Raw genomic sequence first — 20,599 nt, forward strand, 5'->3', positions numbered from 1 at the left:
TTCAGGGTCTCAGTATAACAGGAAGAACTCAGCGATATGTCAGCATGTAATATCTTCTCGTGCCCCACTCGGCATCACATCGGCCTTTTAGTGTCATGTCAAGATCTCAACATGCCAGGGTGGTGTCAGGGACTCAGCAGCACTTCCGGCCTTCAAGGTCATGTCAAGCCCTCAGCATCATGTTAGAACTTCAGGATCATGGCAAGCACTCTGTGCTATGTCAGGACCTTAGAATCACGTCAGGATCATACTAGGCATTCAGTAATGTCAGGACCTCAGAACCACTTCCTGTCCTCAGTGTCATGTCAGAACCTTGGGTTCATGTCAATGCCCTCAAACCATGTCAAGAAATCACTGGTATCATGTGAGACCTAAGTATCGTGACAGGACCTCAGCATTATGTGGGGCCTTCGGAACATGCCAGGCGATCTGAAGCGTGTCAGCACCTCATAATTATGCCAGGATCTCTGCATCATGTGAGGGGCCCTAAGCATCACAATATGTCCTCACTAAGACATTGTGACCTCGGCAACATATCAGGATGTGAGCGCATTGTCAGGCCCTTGGCACAGGTCCTGACCTCAGCATCTTCGTTATCATGTGAGTTCCTGTGACAAAATCAACACTACTCATTCCCTCTGCCCCGTGTTATTTCCTCGGTATCATGTCATGATCTCATATCATGTATCAGATTTTTCTATCAGGACCACAATGTTATACTAACTTAGCATTGTAGCTTGTCACTCAGAATTATATTAGGGCCTCAGCCTCCTGTCAGGCTCTCATAAAGATAGTACGAGCCTAATGTCATGTCAGAGTCTATGGAGCCTCCCAAGCCCTAAGCATCGTCAGGATGTCGGCATCATAATAGATCTTCAGCATCATATTAAGATCTTAGCGTTGTGTCCAGATCTTGACATCATGTCAGCATCTGCATCCTGAATGGATCTCTACGAGGATGGTAGGTCTTCTCTGTCATGTCTGTCATGTCTGGACCTGACTGTCATGTTAGACACACAGCATTGTCTTGGGACCTTGGCAATGTATCAGGACTCAATTTCGTGTCATTCCTCGGCATCATGTCAGGACCTCAACACAGAGTGAGGACCATAGCACCACGCCTTCCATCAACATACAACCTCAGCAGGATGCGAGGGCCTCGGCATCGTCTCAGATATGCAACATCACGCCATGACCTCTGCATGGTGCATGCCTTGCCTGTCATGTCTGAACCCCATCATATCAAGACCTCAGAATTATGTCATTTTCTCAAGGTCAGGTCAGATCCTTCGTATCACACCAGAAACAGCATGTCAGGACTGAGGACCACATCAGGCTTGGAGAATGAAGTAATGACCAATACCATCATGACATGCACTCAGGAACATGACAGGAAGTCATTGTGGCATATTAGATCTAAGCCTCGGCATCACGTCAGAGCCTCATTGCGACGCCAGGACTTCAGCGTCCTGTCAGGACTTCAGCGTCATGTGAGGCTCTGAGGTGACAGTGTCAAACCATGTAAAGCTCCCTGCCTCTGACAATAGCTAGTTTATACATTGTTGCCACAGAGATGGCTACTGACTGGACAGAGCTCACAGTCTAGCTCCAGCCGGACGCCCCTCCCTCTCCCTGAGTTCCTGTCAGCAGCAGCTGTAACTGAGGCCCCAGGTGTTGCTGCTTTCTCTGTGATTTTAGCTTTTCAGTTTTTCCAGGTGTCTGATCTCAGGTCCCCGGCTGTAGAGATTTAGCCTCAGTCACTCTGGAATCCTGATGTGTTGCTGTCCAGAGGAGTAGAGAGACCACAGGGGGTGGCACTAGGGGGAGCTGAAGAGCTGAAGAGGGGGAACCCAGTGAAAGATGTAGGGGGAGCCCAGAGGGCAAACTTGAAGGGCCTGGCTTGGCTACTGAAGCTCCTCAGGCAGGGGTCTGGACACTTTCCTACAAAGTATGCAAAATTTACAAAGTTAACAAAGCGAGTCTATGGCAGAGAAGGCTTTCCCTGCTGCTTGAGTTGGTGTGAACAGCTAACAGGCACCGCTTCTGTATCCTGCCAGGTTCCCAGCATAACGTCAGAGCTGCAGCGTCAGATCAGCCCTTCAGAATCTGTCTGAACCTGAGCGTCACGGCAGGATCTTCCCCCAGTGTCAAAACCTCAGCTCTGTACCTTGCTCTCAGGATCATGTGGGGTCCTCATTAATACGTCAAGTCCTCAGCATCATGTGAGGCCCCTCAACCCAATGTCAGAGCCTCATGTAAAAGTCTCATTGTGTGCCATCAGGTTCCTCAGCATCATGTCATGATTTCAAAGCCGTATCCGTCCCTCAGTATCATTTCTGGACCTCATAACACATTATCCCTCAGAGTGTCAATGCCTTTTTATAAGAACAAAACCATCCAGTCGGTCGGGCTCTAAGCATGATGTCACACCCTAAGGGTAGGGATTTCTCTGAGGCAGAGGAGAGAGCCGAGAGCTGCCGCATCCCAGCATCCTACTGCCTCGGCCGGTCATGGAAAAGGCCTGGATAGCAGATAGAGCCTTGGTGCCTTGCCACTGAGGCTGCCAGATCAAAGATGGTGGCCACCACAGCAGAGAGAGCTGAGGCAGCCTGTCACCATGACAGCAGCTTAGCTGCAGCAACATGCCTCTCAAAGCCCACTGAAGCAGACACCCCAGGCCCAGGCAATTCCAAGCCTCAGCCATCCCCCGAGGCTTGGGGCAGCCTGCCAAGCTGAGGTGGCCTGCTACCCTAAGCTGCCCTGATGCCCCATAAGCTGTGGTGACCCACTGTCAACCCCTCTTGTGGCAGGGGGGGAATCTGAAAGCCCCACTGCACCCGCCAAGAGCTATGTTTAGAGGCCAACTAAATACATAGTAGCCCTTGAGCAGTGGGCCACTGAAATTCCAAGTGGCTGGCTGCCAGTTGCCCTTCCTGCCTCGGGCAGTTAACCCTGTGGCTGTTGAGGCCAGAGACAAAATGGCCTCAACACCTCAGTGGGAGCTGTCCATGGTGACTATTCCTGCCTCAGCCTATGGCAACTGGACACCTTTCCTGCCTCAGAATGCCTGCTGCTGCTGCCATGGGAGTTGTCTGTGATAAGGACAACCTTTCCCACTTCAGCCTACTGCCTTCACAGTGGACGCTTTCTACAAATTGGACTCTTTGTGGACTTTATAACCTCTCAAGGCAGAAAAGTGGCCAGACCCTTGCCTGAGGAAGCTCCAGCAGCCCAGCTTCCCCTGCTTCCTGACCTCTGTAACCATCTCTCCAGCCCCTCACTAGGACTCATCCCAGATTGTGCAAATTTGAGGTGAAAAGTCTGGACAAAACCCCACCAAGCCCTGAGCTTCCCCAAGCTTAGGACTTAAAATCCCACCAATCCACACTCTAGCAATCCCTGCCCTGGAAAGCTCCGCCCCTAAGAAACCCTATATAAAGGCTGTGTCTGCCAATTTTCCTGCTACCTTCTCCCTGAGCAAAGGCAGCCACTCTTGGATTCGTCCCTCTTTGCCTGGATTTGTCCTTTTAAGAGATTTATTGCCTGCTGTGATGACTTCTTCTTTATCTTCTTTTTCTTCTTCTTCTGAAAGGAGAAAGAGGAAACGAAGAAAGAGAAAAAGAAAGAGGAAATGAAGAAGGAGCAGAGTTCAAGCTCATAGGCTTCCCAGCTCGTCAGGGATTGGAGCAATCTCCCCTTAGGAGCTGCAGCGTCACAATTGAGGAGCCCTCCTCTCAGAGCTGTGTGGTTCCTGGGCTCCTATCCCTCAGGAACCCTTGGAACACTGTCCCACACAGAGTTGTGTGGTTCCTGGGACCCTGTCCCTCAGGATACCCTTGGGACACTGTCCTTCCTACCTCAGAGATGGGATACCTTCTCAGCCCTCAGAGTTGTGAGTTTCCTTGACACCCTTCCATCGAGTACCAGAAGGCAGGTCAACAAAAACAACAACACTAAGCATCATGGAAAGACCCCGTTATCAAGTATCATGTCATACTCTTAACATAGTGTTGTAGCCTTCTATCAGGGTCTTCGCATGAATACTTAGGCGCCATGTCAGGATCACATAACCATGTAAGGACCTCTCATGTCAGGTTCCCAGCATCATTCCTAGTGTCATGTCATGACTTCAGTATTGTGTCAGAACTCAAGAATCATGTTAGGCTTCAGTTCCTTATTAAGCCCTGTGCATCATGACATGGCTTCAGCAACTACGTGAGGATTATTACCTTGTTATCATGTCAGGTCTTCAGTATCATGACACATGACTTCAGCATTATATCAGGACTTCATCATCATTGTTTAAGAGCCTCAACATCACATCAAACCTCAAGTATCATGTCAGTCCTTTGGTATCATGTAGAGATTTCAGGATCATGTTAGGCCCTCAGCATCATGTTAGGGCCTCGGTATGACACAAGACATCGTGCCAGACTCATATTCATTGAATCACATCAGTCTCTCAGTAGCATGTTACAGCCTCGGCATTAGATACCAACCACCTCAGCATCATGGCAGGCCTATATCATTGTGATTCACCAACATGTCAGGACTTGAGCATCGGCATAGATACTAACCACTTCAGTATTGCATCAGGCCTGTATTGTGGTGACTCACCAACAGGTCAGGACCTCAATATAGTATCAGGCTTCCAGTTTCATATAAAGGCCTCAGCATCGTGCTAGGCCCCAACCTCATATCAGAGACTCAAAATAATGTCAAGACCTCAGAATCATGTTGGGAACTTAGCATCCCACACAGACCCTGAGGGTCATTTCATGCTGTCAGTATGTGAGAGGACAAAACATCATATGTGGACCTCAGTCTGATATCTGCACGGCCCTTGCCATCATGTCTAGAGCTCAGCATCACTTCAGGGCCTTATTTTAGTAACGTATCAGGACTTCAGTACAGTGCTGTAACTTGAGCATCATGTCAGGACTTCTGTATCACATCAGCAACTCGCTGTCAAGTCAGGCCTGCGGCAGCATTTTTGAAACTAACTATCATATCCAGGTTCCCAACACCATCTCAGAACTGCAGTACATGATCAGGTAGTAAATATAGTGTCAGCGTTGTCAGTCCCTTCCTGGGCACATCAGCGCCTTACTATGATGTCAGGACTGTAAGCTACCAGTGTGTCAGTGTAATAGTTACTTTAAGTTAGATACCCTTCCATGCCCTAGTTTCATCTCTCACTGAACAGGGCCCTTGGCTTCTGGCCTCACCAACCCCCTCTCGGCCTCACCAATCCCACTTTACCCCAAGCATCCGGCCCATTGAACAGAAGCTAAAGCTGTAAAGGACAGACAGCCAAAACGCTCAGACACATCTATGTTTATTTTTTTTTTCCTGTCAGAAAATTTGAAGAATTACACCAAAAAATACTTCAGCCTCTGCTACCTACTGACAAAAATACACCACAAAATTATAAAGCGCTCTGTGGTTTTGCTAGGGACGATTTGTTGATCTGTTTCAGATGACAAATGAATTTACAGGTGACTCGAGGCGATGGGAGGATGGGGGAGGAGGGAGAAGTCAGATGAGAGTAATCCGGCAGGATGGTTTGAGCTACGCTACTCCTATTACCCAGCTGCTGTGTACAGCGATTTCAGCAATATAGCAAGCCACAAAAAATACCCTTACATGGCCTGTTGGAGAGGCACTGGGAAACAGTAACACATACCAAATGAGCAATTCTCCTGGCCAGTTCTGGTCCTCTTGGGCCTAGAGTCAGCACCTCCATAGAAAAGGGCCTTCCTGGACTGCTCTCGAGAAGCAAGAGGCCCCTGCTAAAGTACGGGTGGGAGGCCTAATCATGCTGACCATCACTCCCTGTCAGGTGCTTCTAGAACCTGGCCGGGGAGTTCAGACACATGTCCTCTGTCAACACAACAAAGTGAGCAGAAGACTTTTCCAGCTTCTCTTAGAAATGACCTGCAACCACTGCAAACCCAATCTTGAAGTTTCCTCCCGACTGTCCCTCAAATTCCCTGGCTAGAATCCAGTTGTTGTTCCTGTTGTCATTAGCACTTCGGGAAAGAACAAAAACGTAAAAACCTGTGTGCCTATGCTTCTAGCTGGGCCTAGGGCGGCTCGCCTGACCCATCTTCTTGTCACCTCTCTTCCTGTCTTTCTCTCCCTTTCTACCCCTGCCGTCTTGAAAACACGGGCAGCATCTAGGGATACACCTAGAAAAATAAAAGAAAGACAACATGTACCCACACTTGTGTTCGCTGATGCACACGGCTACCCTGTGAGCATTCGGAGCCTAGGTCCTGTGGGCTGCCCAGGGCTGAGAGTGGATGGCTCCCCCCGTGAGTTTGTGCCCATCTTGCAAACTCACCATTGAGTGGTATTCTGTGCACCCCTGGTTTAGAAATGCCAACACCACCTTTCTCTCCAATTCATCCTTCCCTGCCTTGCCATGTTCCTCTCCTGCAGACCCCAGGCAAACCGAACGGCCTACACAAACCTTTGCCACACAGATACTCGGACGCCCACACGGAAGCCACGGTGTCTTATCTAAGAAGCCCAGAGAGGCTGTGCTCTGTACTGCCCTGCTGTGCCGTCCACATGGAGCCCGTTTCATGCTTTTGAATTCATTTTCTCTGGCTCCCTTTTCTGTCTCTAAGTTATCCTAACAAAGAATGAGTGGTGACTTTGAAGGTATCTTACATGGGAACAATCAACACGAAACATGCCTTTGTACACGAGCCTGACTTGGGGACGAAGCAACAATACGAAAGGACAAAAAGGAAAGATCGATTCAGACAACTCCAGTGCACAATATTTTCAGGGAGTTCTCCCCAGACCCCATCCTGCCCCGCCCCCACCCCGTACCCCAGCAGTACAGTGTTGTCTTGTAGCTCCAGCTTTGCTTAGCTAGTGTGTCTGTGTGTGTGTGTTGGGGGGGGTTCCCCTCTCCGCCTCCCCCCATCCCAGCTGGGGCAGGCCTCTAATGGCCCTGGGTTTTGGGTGGCTTGGGCTCATGGATGACAGCAGCTGCTGACAGCCATGGCCCGATGGCCCGGGCAGTGCTCTGCTTGGCCACACTGTAGTGGCTGATGACTGTGTAGAAGCGGCTCCTGGAGCTGGGGTCCTGGGCTGAGTAGTAAGCATCCAGAGAGGCCGGGATACAGCGCTTGTGCTGGGGAAGAAAGAGACAAGAGTCAGGAGTAGCGCTGGGTGGGAGGTTGGCTCCCACGGAGACAGCAGGAGCTTTGGGTCCATCCATCGGCCTCTCAACCACACCACGCGAGACAACGCCACCCCGTGCCTGGCCACAGCAGACCTTCCCCCGATACTATACCATCGCCATCTTCAGGGCAGAGGAGACACACCTTCTCTTGGTACTGAGGGAAGCCCACACGCATCTGCCTGGTGACCCTAGGACATAGCAGCTCCTGGTCGCATGACATCAGGTCCTCCCGATGTCATGACACCCAGCCCCCGGTGGCTGTCTGGGCCATTGCCCACAGATAATGACAATCTCAAGCTTTTTGTTTTATATATGTATGTCTTTTCTCGTATCAAAGTTATTTGTTCCTAACATCAATACGAATTTGCATTATGCATTTGCATCATCCTACCATAGATAGGATAATCATCATTTACCATCAATTTTAGCACTCAGTGAATGGTGTAGTGAATGAATGTGCTACCTCTTAATGCCCTTAGGCTATAGACATCCTCTGTTTATAAGGGTTTGACTTGGGCTTTTCTGACTATCTGATGGTGTCAATGTGTGCTATTTCTCAACCCAGCACAGTATTCAATAAATTGCATAAAGTTTTTAATGTAACAAAACGGGCTTTGTTCCTGGTGGTCTTGGCCAACTGTAGGCCCGTATAAAGTTCTGAGTCAAACTGTACTAGGCTTAGCTCTGACACCCCACAGGTTGGATGTATAAAAGGCACTTCCAGCTTATGATAGTTTCAGCCTGTGATGGGTTTTTCCTGTCATGGCCCCCTGCAGGTCAAAGAGCATCCATGTTCCACTGAGGTTTTTCAGTCCACCGGCTGCACTCTGTGGTTATTTGAAATATTATTTTTCTTTGCTGAGCTTCTCCAGTTGATACAGAACTAAGTTCTTTGTTTAGCTCGTTTTTAATTTTAATTTCAAGGCTTTGCTTCTTATTCTTTATCAAATAAGTCAGCAATTTACATATTTTGAGATATATATATATATATATATATATATATATATATATATATATATATATATATCAGGCTAATTCAGGATGAATGTGGCATCCATCCCTGATTCCTTCCTCCCCTCTGAGTATCCTTACTTGGTATTTAAATTCTTTAATCTTTTTAGAATTCAGAATTTCCTTCTGGAAATAAATAAGCAAACCCATTCCACCTCCCCCTTCTCATGCACAGTTAGAGATTTCTTTCTTTCTTTTCTTTTTTTTTTTTTGCCAACATGAGGGAAGTCTATGCCACGAGGCAGGAGGTCGTTTTCCCTGCCACGCTTCCACAGAATCCCCTTGTGTGGATAACGCGTGGTTTATTCAGCTGTTTCCAGAGCTGGCTGACACAGTCTCCGCCCTTCAGAGCCTCAGTTTTATCCATTAAGAGCGTCGCTCCGCTCCGTGGAGGCATGTACCAGCACCGACAGGCGACAGGCGTATGCTCTCTAGTCAGAACATTTCCTACTTCATCCCCACTTTGGAACATCTTCCAAGCTGCCTTGGGAAATCCTCTTAACTAAATACCCCAAATTTCTGTTACTTCTTACGGAAAATGGGGACCAAAAAAAAATCCCATTTTTTTTAGGGATTTTCTTTTAGAACGGTTGTGTGGTTTAGTAGAGATAACATTTACGGAAATTTCCAGTAAACAGCTTGACAGAAAATGACTACTCAGTGAATGGTGATTATAAAAATTAACACTGTCACCTGTTTCATATTTAAAACAGCTAATTTCATTGCAGCTAACATGTATTGAGAGTCCATTACCCAAAAGGCTTATTAATTATTATTATTATTATTTTATGTTCCACTACTTAACTGTTTGGGCATACACAATCCTCCGAAGGATTGAGAAGACTCTCAGGTCCCTCAAGTCTTTGAAGAAAGGAGGGCAGGAGGGAAGGGACCCAGAGTGTCGGGGGTCTGAACACAGGCTGGGAGGAAATCTCAGACGCACTGTTTTTTGCCCTTAGGACCCTTTAGGGATATCCTGAGGCAGGAATCAGCCAGTTAGGCAGGAAAATCCAGGAGAACCAGAGCTTTCTGACGATGAGCCAGTCAACACCAAGCTTCAGTGGGCTGCCTTCACGGCTCATGCGCAGTCCAGAGCTGGCCTTTCGCTAGCAACTCCATGCCTGCCTGAGTCTAGTCCTTCAGGAAGACATGATGACTCCCTTCCAGAGGCAAGCTGTGTTTCAGACAGTCCGTGGGGCGATTGTCATACCCAAATGTGGCCACCAGGGAAGCGACTACATTGATAATCCCTGGAGCTGTTGGCAATCACCTCAGGCTAGCCACCTGCCCCCAAGCCCCTTACCTTGTAGACAAATCCTTCAGGACAGCTGTGGTCGTAGGTGAAGGCTTTGTAAACCACCAGGAACACAATGCAGGCAAGGAAAGCGAGGGCCAGGCTGACAAGGATGGTGACCTGAAAAAAAGACACAACCGAGAGTCACACACACGAAGCCCTCAGCACCCAGAGCCAATGAGCAGTTGGGTATGTTGAAAAGGGGAGGAACCAAGGGCCCAGGGAACTGGTTGTATCCTGGTTTTGTCGGTCACTAAAATGGTAAAGTGTAGTATGATCCTGAGAAAACCTGCGCTCCTAATGAACCTCAGTTTCTCCCACCCGCAGGAAAATCTAGAAAGTTCTTTTTTGAGCCGACATGTGATCCCTCCCTCACTTTTCCCATCAACAGGAGATGTTGGGGAGGTGATGATTAAGCCATTACATCCAAGGCTTCCTGCCTTCACGACACCCCTGTCAGCAGCACTGTATTGTAACGCCTGGCATCAATTGCTTGCTTTGCCTCTGTTTGGACACCTGACACGCACCTTGAATGTGTCCCACCCACTGTTTTTCCACTCAAACCTTATTCCAGCTGCCTTCTTCTGGCCACAGGAATGCCAGCACCACCGTGGTTGGCACCAGAGCCAAACCTTCTGACCACCCTTAACTGATTCCCGCTGTATCTAGCCTGTCAGGAAAATCTGCCTTGATGCACACCCCCACACCGAACACTTTTTACTGCTTCAAGCAGCTCCATCGAGTCTGAAGCCATGTCCCCTCTCGCCTGCAGCACTGACACAGCATTTAGAGCTTTAAAGGCAGCCGGGGCGGGGGGGTGTGTGTGGTGTGGTTAGTGCACAACTGTAATCCCAGCACTCGAGAGGCAGAGGCAGGTGGATCTCTGTGAGTTCGAGATCAACCATGATCTACAAATTGAGCCCAGGACAGCCAAGGCTACACACAGAAATCCTGTCTTGAAAAAAACCAAACCAAACCAAACCAAACCAAACCAAACCAAACCAAACCAAACCAAACCAAACCAAAAACTTTAAAGGCTTCCTGGCACACAACCAGAAAAAGGTTCTAAGTTCAAGAGTGCCCTTTTCCTCCTCCAAAGCATGCCATCACACAGCAGGACAGGATGGCGCCAAGATCAGACCCAGGTCAGGAGGCAGGACATGGAGCTGAAATTCAGAAGCCCACGGAAACGGAACCTGGAGGGATGCTATACTCCCCCCCACACACACACAGATTAGTCCTTGAAATCAAAGGAAAGTGGGTCAGTTAGGATCTCCACCCACCAACCTGACAACACCAAAGCAGCTGGTCAGGCAGCGTCTGGGTTTTAGGTGTAAAGAAACATGTCCAGGATTGTCCAGATTGTCCAAGCCTCGAAAGGCAGAAGTAGTACGAATATTTGCCCAGGATGACCAAACATTGAGTTATCAGTCCCCCATATTTAATGATTCCACATTAATGAATTCAACATACTAGAGAAAAGAAAACACGTGGAAAAGGATATTTTTCTATGTTGAACACGTTGAGGCCTGCTTTTGCCATGTTCCCCATAGAAGACAACATAGCAGTTACTTATGTGGATTTATATTGTACTAGACACTGTAAGAACTCCAGGAAGATGTATGAAGGTCACATGCAAATGCAAGGGAATTGCACATCTGAGGAGCCTGGCATTTCCCAGGGGGCCCTGCATTCAGTCACCCACTGATCCTAATAGATGGTGTGTATCCACATAATATCACTCAGTTATAAGAGGGATGAGCTATGTGTGACAGATGTAGAAAGACCTCTAAGTCATTATACTGAATAAAAAGAAGATCTGAAAGGTCACTATGAAACATCTAGACTAAATTAAACTGTAGATATAGAAAACACATTGGCAGTTGCTAGGGGCTTAGGGTGGGAATGACTGATAATGGGTACCAGGTTCCTTCCGGGGGATGAAAATGTTTTGGAATTAGACGAGGTTGATGGACACACAGCGCTGTAAATATTCTAAATGCCACTGAACAGTTCATTGTGAAGTAACTAATTTTACAGTGTGTAATTTTTTGCCTCAAGTTTTAAATGCCAGAGCTGGGGGAACACTCTGCCTCCGGGGTGGTAGCCATTCCTGCACATGGTGACTCCATCAGAGAGCTTTAAAACACTGCTAGACTCCCCCAGCCCCAACCAAGTAGGCTGCCCACGATGCTGGCATGCAAACAGCCATGAGCGCATTGTGATGATGACATGGCTGAAGACCTCATTCATGCAAAAGAGCAAAAAGAGACTCCCAAGGCCACCTTGCCTTTACCAGCAGCCCCAGGCAGCTTGAAGGGGCCCTGGGAAATTCTCCCATGCTGGGGACCACATGTGACCCCAGCCTCTGACTGAGCAGAACCTCAGCCTTTTGGCAAACCTAGCAACAGGGCAAGATGTCTAAACAGAGGCACAGACCCGGAAAGACCCATTTAGGGTGTACTGACTCAATTACCCCCACCCCAGTGGCCACTAGTAGGTTAGAGAATCACGCCCAGTGTGCTCACCCAGGGGACAGGTTCCCACTCCTAGCCCTCTCGGAGAGGAGTAGAGGATGTGATTCACCCAGGTCATTAACACTGACTATGTGACAAAGAAGCCTTCAAAAACACCGCTGGAAAAGAAGGAGGAGGAGAGTAGAAGGAGGAAGTCTCCTTTAGGCACCGTGGTTTCCAGTCTACTATCAGAAACATCTGAAGGACCTGGCATGCTGGCGTGTCTAGGTTTACCCCTCCTGTGGCTTCTAATTTAATGCACAAGGGGCAAATGGGCCCAGGATAGGGGCATAGTTTTCAGTCTTTCAGTGGAGGATAAGGTACACCCATGGAAACACCGACAATTCCTGTAAGCTGCTTTGATTTGGGCCTTCAAGCTGGCTGGATATGTTATCACGTGGACAACATTTTCGACAATCCCGACCTTCTGGCTCCACCTGGGTGACATGACATCAGTCTCTGAGGTACAGTCCAGGCCTCAGTATGTCTGAAGTCTGCCTCGGTGCAGGCAGAGTGGAGAAGTGTCCACCCTGGACAGGCTGGTCTTTATGAATGCTGAGGTCTGAGTGAAGGTTGTGCAGTTCTGCCCAGCAGGCTGGCTTGGGTAGGGTAAATGGAGGCCGTGTTGTCTGAAAGCCTTCATTCCTCTTTAAATTTTAGTCGAGATTGCTCGCTGACCAAGGCTATCAGCACAGGGGCTCTGGGACTAATCTGGGGCTGCCGATGTGACAGTATGGGTCTTCAGAAGACATCAGGGGGAGGGCAGGAAGCTTTGCCTAGAGGAACGTGCATCTGCTAGAGAGCAGCCGGACACAGTCAGAGTGGCTCTGGAAGCGTGGTAAGCTTGTCTCAGAGGAGGCAAATGAGAGACCTGGAGCAGAGGGGTGCGGAGTGAACATATTGAACATGGCGCCTTAACTCAAGGGTGACAAGGAACTCTTGAAGATTTTAAGCAGTCAAGTGCTGGGAACAAGATTAGCCTTTGGAAGCTGGAGGCTGGCGGATCTCTGTGAGTTCGAGGCCAGCCTGGTCTACAAAGCAAGTCTGGGACAGCCAAGGCTACACAGAGAGACCCTGTCTTGAAAACAACAATAACAACAACATAACAAAGCAAAACAAAAGATTAGGCTTTGGAAAGATGTCTCTGGAGGCAAGCTGGGGCAGGGCTGGGGGCAGGGCTGGGGACAGAGAGGCCAGTGGGAAGGCTGATCATTAGGAAATATCGCAAATGTTGAACCAGCCTGGGCAGTAGAATGGAATGAGTTGAGCTGAGGAGACCAAGTCTACCTTGGCCCCACAGTTGGGGAGTGGGCTTAGCAGCTAGAGATTTTGGACTTGGCTTCTGCCAAGATTTTCAGGAGGATTGAAAGCCGGCTGCCCTGAGCCAGCCTCTCCCTCCCTGGAAGAGCTGTAGAGAATTCAGAGGCCTCCTGAACCTGGAGCCTATAGCTGAGTCCCCCAATGGAAGGGTGAGCCTTGGCCTGCAAAGAAGGACCTTCCCTTTTTTCACCCACCACCATACCCTGAACATGAGAACTGGGCTCCAAGCCATGATTTATTAACATTACAGCACCCAGCTCCTGGAGATGTGCTCATGCCCTTGGCTTCACCCCTAGAATTTAAGAATCTGAAGCCAGCAGTGAATGACATGCTTTTCACGCTAGGTGTGATGCATCCTGTGATAGGATCACCGCCTGCCAACACCTGTCCTCATCTCCTGCTCGTTCCCTCAGAACTGACTTCATCACAAACAGATCTCAGGCTTCACTCGGAGCCAAATGCCACGCGGCAGGCAGGCCACTAGGAATGTGCAGTGAGCAGTCAGATATCTATCGGATGAGCCACTGACAGAGCAGGGTGTGAGGCAGACAATGAGAGTAGGGGTGGGCTGGAAGGAGCCAGGCATAATGGGATTCTGGGGAGAGCATTCTGGACTGCCCATAGATTCTGCAAAGAACTTGGGGGTCTAGAGGGTCAAGAAAGAGTGGCCTGTGACAGGCAAGCTAAAGGAAACATTGCTGAGGTGACAGGGACCAGAACCAGGAAGCTCTGACGGCCTTGTGGTCTTTCCCAGGCCACGAGGAGGCGTTACTCTGATGCTTTCAGCAGACCTCCTACCCCGTCCCCTGCCCGCACCAACCAGAGCGGCCACCATCCTGCTCTGAACACACAGCCTCCTGGCAGATTCCTAGAAGAAAGGAGCCTTCCTGCACTATGGGTGGTCAGCGGAGCAGACAAGGCCCTCTCACAGCCTCTGCTTTCCAGTGCCTGCCTCTGAAGCCACTCTTTTCATTCTAGATGCCCCAGATCAAGGATAGCTTCTTCCCCAACCCCCACTCAAGTTCTCAAGCAACATTTAACCCCTCCGTGTCCATTCCTGCCTTCCCAGATGCTTCAGTGTTAAGATCAACCTGGTCTGCCTGCTTGGGAGACCCCATCCTTGCTTGGGAGGCAGCATGGGCTAACTCTCACTTCCATTTGCTCTGCACAGAGAAAGCATCGGAGTCGGGTCCCTGTTTGACTGTTGGTTTGTTTGATTGATTGATTGCCCGAGAGGTAGATACTGCTGAATCTTCATCTTCTGGATGAGTCTAAGGCACAGGTAGGCCATGTGCTTTTTTTCCCAAGGACACACAGTTCATTAAGCAGTGTTCTCTCAGGGTTCCCATGTGATGTGCTACCCGGGGCTGGTCTGCTCTGCTCTTTGGAAAGCATGGACCGAGCATTGCGCATCTGCTGCATACTGGCTTAAAGCCCAGGGCCGAGGCAGTTCTAAGTGTGTAGGGCAGTGTCCTGCCCTGTGGGCTCCGGCTTTGATCCCTCTGAAAACCTTCCTCCTCTGTAAGAGGGCAGTCAGGCAGATGGGGCATGAGTTCCCTGGAGCAGGAGGAGGGGGGGCCCCTGAAACGAATGCCCACATCCTACTTGGCCATAGACGGTACATCATTTGGGAGGATGGGCACGGCAGGTGTGATTAGGTCAAAGGTCTTGAGGTGAGGTCGTTGTGGATCACCCGGGTGATCACTAAAGTCCAGGAAACAAGGCTTTGTCAGAGACACAGATGAAGGCAGACACACAGGGGAAGGAGAGGCCATGTGGGGCACTCACAGGAGCTAGAAGAGCGAGAGGAGACCTCATAGTGGCCTGTGCTGTCTAGTTTTATGCCAACATGACACAGGCTAGAGTCACTGGGAAGAAGGAAAGCTCAGCAGAGAAAATGCCTCCATAAGATCGGGCTGTAGGCAAGCCCATGGGGGCATTTTCTTAATTAGTAATTAGTGGGGGAGAGCCCAGCCCACTGTGGATGCCATCGTAGTCTGGTGGTCCTGGGTTCTATAATAAACTGAGCAAGCCAGGGAGCAAGCCAGTAAGCAGCACGCCTCCATGGCCTCTGCATCAGCTCCTAAGGTTCCTGCCCTGTTGGAGTTCCTGCCCTGACTTCTTTCAATGAATTGTGGAAGGATGACTCAAAATAAACCTTTTCCTCCCCAACTTGCTCTGATCACAGCAATAGTATCCCTGGCTAAGCCAGGCTCTATCCACATCTTGGTTTTGAACTTCGGGCTTCTATAAGCGAGAGAACAAAGTTCTGCTGCATTAAGCCACAGGCTTTACGTCCATTTATCATGGAAGCTCCAGGGAACTAGCATGCCGTCCTCCAGGAGTGCCCAGCGCCAATAGTGCGAGCTATAAAAGCTGTTTCTCCACACCTCCTGCCCAGCTCCTCACGTGTGCCGGAAGTTCTGATGTTCAGGAGGACCGCTGTCTGTCAGCATGTCAGTGATCCACATCTCCCTCCCCATGCAAACTCTTAAGCTTTGAAGCCCAGTACGTTACAGCTCACCTTCTGTGTGTGTGTGTGTGTGTGTGTGTGTGTGTGTGTATACTATAAGCATATTTTCATCACTTCACACACCCAGCTCCCTGCATCACAACTGTGCACTGTATGTCTCTCTCTTTGTATGTGTGGGAGAGAGATGGAGACAGAGACACCTCAGTTCCTTGCTGCTCTCTACAGCCCCAGCCTCCAGCTCGGAGCTGGCACAGTGGAAAGGACACCTCACGTGCACTTTTCCCACCTCACACTCTTGTCCTTGTTTTTGACACAAAGTCCTGTCTGCAGTGAGTTCTCACATGAACTGTCTGTCTGTCTGTCTGTTAACAGACTCCAGCTGGCTTGAAACTTACAATGTAGCCCAGACTAAACTCAAACTCATCCTCCTGCCTCTGCCCAAGTGCCCAGGTAGCAGGCATCTGCTGCCATGCTGGCTTTGGACCCTTTTTCACTGTCCCTGGCCTCCGGGGAGACAGGAAGGGAAGGAGGACCCAGTGGTGCATAAGCACGCAGTATCAAGTGACGTCAGCTTTGTCTGACATGGTGAGAGTTGTTAGCTCCACAGAAATGGCCGAGAGGAAGCTTCTTTCTGCTGGCCCACAGGGCTGGGCCCTCCAGAGCAGGTCTAGAATTCCCTGCAGTAGCTATGGCCTGTGTAAGACACTTCACTTCTCCAGGCCTGTGTTTCTTCATCTATTAAACAAGGGCCCAAATCTCACCTTCAAGACAGGCGTGAACACTAGATGAGATGACGCCACCAAACTCCTGACACGTGTGTGACTGTTAGCCCTCACTGACTGCTCAGGGCCACAGAGTACTGTGGCAAGTGACACTCATTTAGCCTTTCTTTTAAGCCTCCTGGTGGCCCTGTAAGCTCCGTCATCATTCTCACTTACAGAGCTGGAAACTGAGGCACAATGGAGCCCAGTTCTTGGTAACTGAAAGAGCAAAGCCTGGCCAACGCCCCAGAACATGTCTGTGGCCCTTCTCTGACATGCTCTGCTAATTCTCTTGGTCTGCAGCTTCACATGCCTGCAGGAGGGCAATGAGGTGCCACGTTACCAGGAGGCGGATTGTCCGTTTATTCTGGAAGCGTATGTCACCGCAGACGTTAGAAAGAGGATGGAGAAGAACAAGAGTGGTCTGCTGTCTGCCCCAGCCGGGTGGCCGAAGCAGGGGCTTCGTCAGCATTCGGAGCCCGCAGCCTCTGTGCCACAGTGCTCAACAAATGGCCCTTCCTTATGAAGAGACTAAATCTTGGAAACCTGGTGGCCAGAGAAGTGCTCACGCTGGGGAAATTACATTTTGTGGAGACATAAAACCAGAGCTGCCCAACGGATATGATAGACATGGCAGCCGCCATCTATCTATGAGGAGATGGAATCATGGTGTCTGGTCCCTTGTCCCTGGATTGGCCCCAGGATTCCCACAACAGGCTCTGGTGGAGCAGGACAGGGAATAAGAGCCCCTGTAAAGCCCACTGAAATGCCATCCTGGCTTTCTTAGCACTCTCTCTCAGACTAAGCAAGAGCAGAGAACACAAGAGCCTTTGAAGCTGGGCTGGCTAGACGGAAGGAAGGCTCAGAGCTGCATGCACCTGGATGGCTCCCCTGCCTTTGAAGCCTTTGGCTTTCTTCTCAGGTGGGGGTGCTCTTGGTGAGATCCTCCTAGTGACTGAGTGTGGCAATGCATGCCAACCCATAGGTAGGCCTGTACCAGGGTAGGTGTTCAGTGTCTCACAGAAAGGGCCCCAGCACATGCCAGCTCTGTGCCCATTTCACAGACTTGTGCCAGAGACAGAGTGAGCAACTTGTCATATGTGACAGGCTTCTTGCTCCTCTTCAGCAGCCTATCCAAAGCATAGCTCCTGGTGGTCTGTTTTCTCTCAGCCCCTTTGGCACACTGTAGTCCCTTGGGGTTTTTCTTGGGGGCGTAGGGGGAATGGGCACAGAGATCAACCTCCAGGCCACCTGAGAACCCATCACTTCACCTGTAAAGTGGTTCTGAGTTGTTACATTAGGCCACACCAAGTGCCCTGAGACAGCTAGCGGGGGGCAGCGGGAAGGAAGGGCCCTGTGAGTGTGAAGACACCAACTCAGCTCAGGAAACCCCTGCTCCTGCTGGGCCCCAGGCCTGTCTGTGGCTCAGCAGATTCATTACCGCCAGGGCCTGGGTGCAGTGCTGTTACCATCATGTGTGCTCCGTGCTTCCCAGCTGACGAGCAGCCCCTTCAGGGGCAGGGCTGGCCTCTCTCTGAGCTTCCTCTAGGCCTGGGGGTGGGTCTTTTAGAGGCCTCACTGGTGGTTCATCTGATGTGAAGCCTGTCCTCCCTGACCTCTTCTACCTCCGCTGCCTAACCCGTCCTTCCTTTGGCCACCGAGGGTTCTTCCTAAAATGATGCTTCTGAAGACTGTGAGAATGCTCAACCCCCTCCTCTCCCTTCTCCTCCTCCACAGACTGCACTCTTGCGGAAGTGGGTCAGATGCAGAGTCCCGAGCTCCTTCCTCTGGGTTCTGAGAGCCTCCATCCCACCCTATCCCGGAAATCAGCATGGTCCACATAGAACCTGGCAGCCTGGAAGCAGGTCACTCAGAGCGGTCATTAGTTTGTGACAGTCAAAATCCTCCTCGCCTCCAAAGAAAAGAAGACGAGGCAGTGTCTGTGAGGAGTTGTCCCCAGACCCCCTGAAGATAGTGCCGCCATACATGGCTCAAGTAATACTATCCTGTACTGTCAGCTACAGGGTCAGAGCTGGGGTCACGGCTTGTATTTCCGCGTGGAGGACCAGTGCCACCCCTCTCCCCACTGTGGCTGACAGCACAGGATAGTACTGCTTGAGCCATGTATGGTGGACAGATCCGCGGGGGTTCTGGGAAAGCCTTGCTCACCGTCTCCACAACCCTGGGAAGTAAAACCCTGGGGAGTAGAACAGGGGCAGGAAATGAGAGGTGCCTAAGGCCATGGCCAGCAGAACCCAGGGGATTAGGTCTGACGTCTGTGCCTGGCTCTGGCTTATCACCACCAAAAATCAAAGTCACAGAAAGGAAAGGAGCCCGTGGCCAAGTCCACCCAGGCATGAGCTCCCACAGCATTCCTGGTAAGGCCACACAGGGCGGGCTTCTGCCCCGCATGGTTTCTGTTGTTTTTGTTTTCCTTTTATTAATTAATTCAATTTTGTTTAACGTGTATGGGTGTTTTGCCTGCATGTAAGTAAGTGCACCATGGAAATGCAGTGCCCAAGGAGGCCCGAAGAGAGTGTCAGAGCTCCTAGGAGTAGAGTTACAGACAGTTGTGAGGTGCCCTGTGGGTTCTGGCAGCCAAACCTGCCTATTCTACAAGAGCAGCAAGTGCCCTTAACCTTAGAACCAGCTCGCAGAACGCAGTCCCAACATTCTCAACATGTGCCATTTGAGACTCAGTGCCCAGGGATTTCTGTTGGGTGTTGGCCACGACGTCACCCTGTGCTGAACAAATCCCTGTGTTCTAGACTCCCAGGTGGAAGGCAGTTCACACACTGTATTGTGGGTAAACTGTGGCACAGAGAACTCTCCGTCAGTTCTGGGAATGGTGGGAGCACTCTTAAAATGCAAGTTCCCAGAGGCCAAGTTTTTTGTTTTTGTTTTTTTTAAATACAGATGCCTCTCAGCATCCCCCTGCTCCGTGTGTAGGTGAGTCTGTCTGTCAGTCTGTGAGGTATATAAGAAAGGAGACATGAGGACTTAGAGCATTCAGTCGGGAGTGCTTCCACCTCACAGTCAAAGGCAGCAAGGCCAGTAGAGAGCAGAAATGTTTAATGTCAACTGGACACAAGCTAGAGTCATCAGAGAAGAGGGACCCTCAGTGGAGAAAATGCCTCCCCATAAGAGCAGGGGCATTTTCTTAACTGGTGATTGATGGAGGAGGGCCTAATCCATGTGGGTTGTGCCACTCGTGGGCGGGTGGTGCTGGCTTCTACAACAGAACAGGCAGCAAGCCCGGGGGCACAAGGCAGCGAGCAGCACCTCTCCATGGCCTCTGCCTCAGCCCCTGCCTCCAGGTTCCTGTCCTGTTTGAGCTCCTGTCCTGACGTCCTTCAGTGATGAACAGCAATATGGAAGTGTAGGCCAGATAAACCCTATCTTCCCCTTTGGTTCTTTGGTCATGCTGTTTCATCATAGCACTTGTAACCCTAACTAGGATACTCCTCAATATCTGTGTCCACAGGGGTCTCCATTGCCAATGCTGACTGCTGTTCAGACAGGCATGGATTCTCACCCTCACAGGAATGAGAGGAACGTGCAAGCTACCCTATCTGGCTCTGGAGCCTCCACTGACTTGTCTAACGACACCATAGTTCTGTTCATTAGAATTTGGAACAAAGTCTGATTCTCCAAATCAATTTTGCTGACCTGATTTTAAAAAAAAATATTAACTTTTCTGCCAAGAAAGGAGATTAAAGAATGAAAGCAGCTAAATAAAACACAGTATTCGTGCTGCAGAGATTGTCTCCATGGAGATGAGAATTCAAGGCTCGTCTCCAGCAAGATGGCCGGATGCAGGAAGGCTGTGCACAGTGGGCCAGAGGTGGGATTTGTTTTTGAAGTCTTCAGCATGGAGGAGACGCCCTGCTCTGGCTCCTTTTTTTGAGACTGACTTCAGCAAACGGATGTCAGTCTATCAACAGTCAAGTTCTAGGTTGCTGCTAGACAGGAGTCGTTGTTCTTGGGTTCCTGATCTTGGGAAGCTCTGAGTCTGGTGCAGCA

The 20,599-nt window shown here is 50.0% G+C and overlaps 1 protein-coding gene across 1 annotated transcript in view; it reads right to left on the reverse strand.

The window, feature by feature from the left end:
- Positions 1–5,317: 5,317 nt before the first annotated feature.
- Positions 5,318–20,599, reverse strand: part of Nsg2 (neuronal vesicle trafficking associated 2) — a 59,302-nt gene continuing 44,020 nt past the window's right edge. Inside the window, exons 4-5 of the mRNA XM_055604762.1 lie at positions 9,516–9,626; positions 5,318–7,150 (exon numbers count right to left, since the gene is read on the reverse strand). Coding sequence (XP_055460737.1) covers positions 6,959–7,150; positions 9,516–9,626 — 303 coding nt within the window. The 3' untranslated portion in view covers positions 5,318–6,958. The remainder of the gene's footprint in view (positions 7,151–9,515; positions 9,627–20,599) is intronic.

Source organism: Psammomys obesus, unplaced genomic scaffold, assembly GCF_907164565.1.
Source record: "Psammomys obesus unplaced genomic scaffold, mPsaObe1.curated_primary_1811, whole genome shotgun sequence".
Lineage (NCBI taxonomy): Eukaryota > Metazoa > Chordata > Mammalia > Rodentia > Muridae > Psammomys > Psammomys obesus.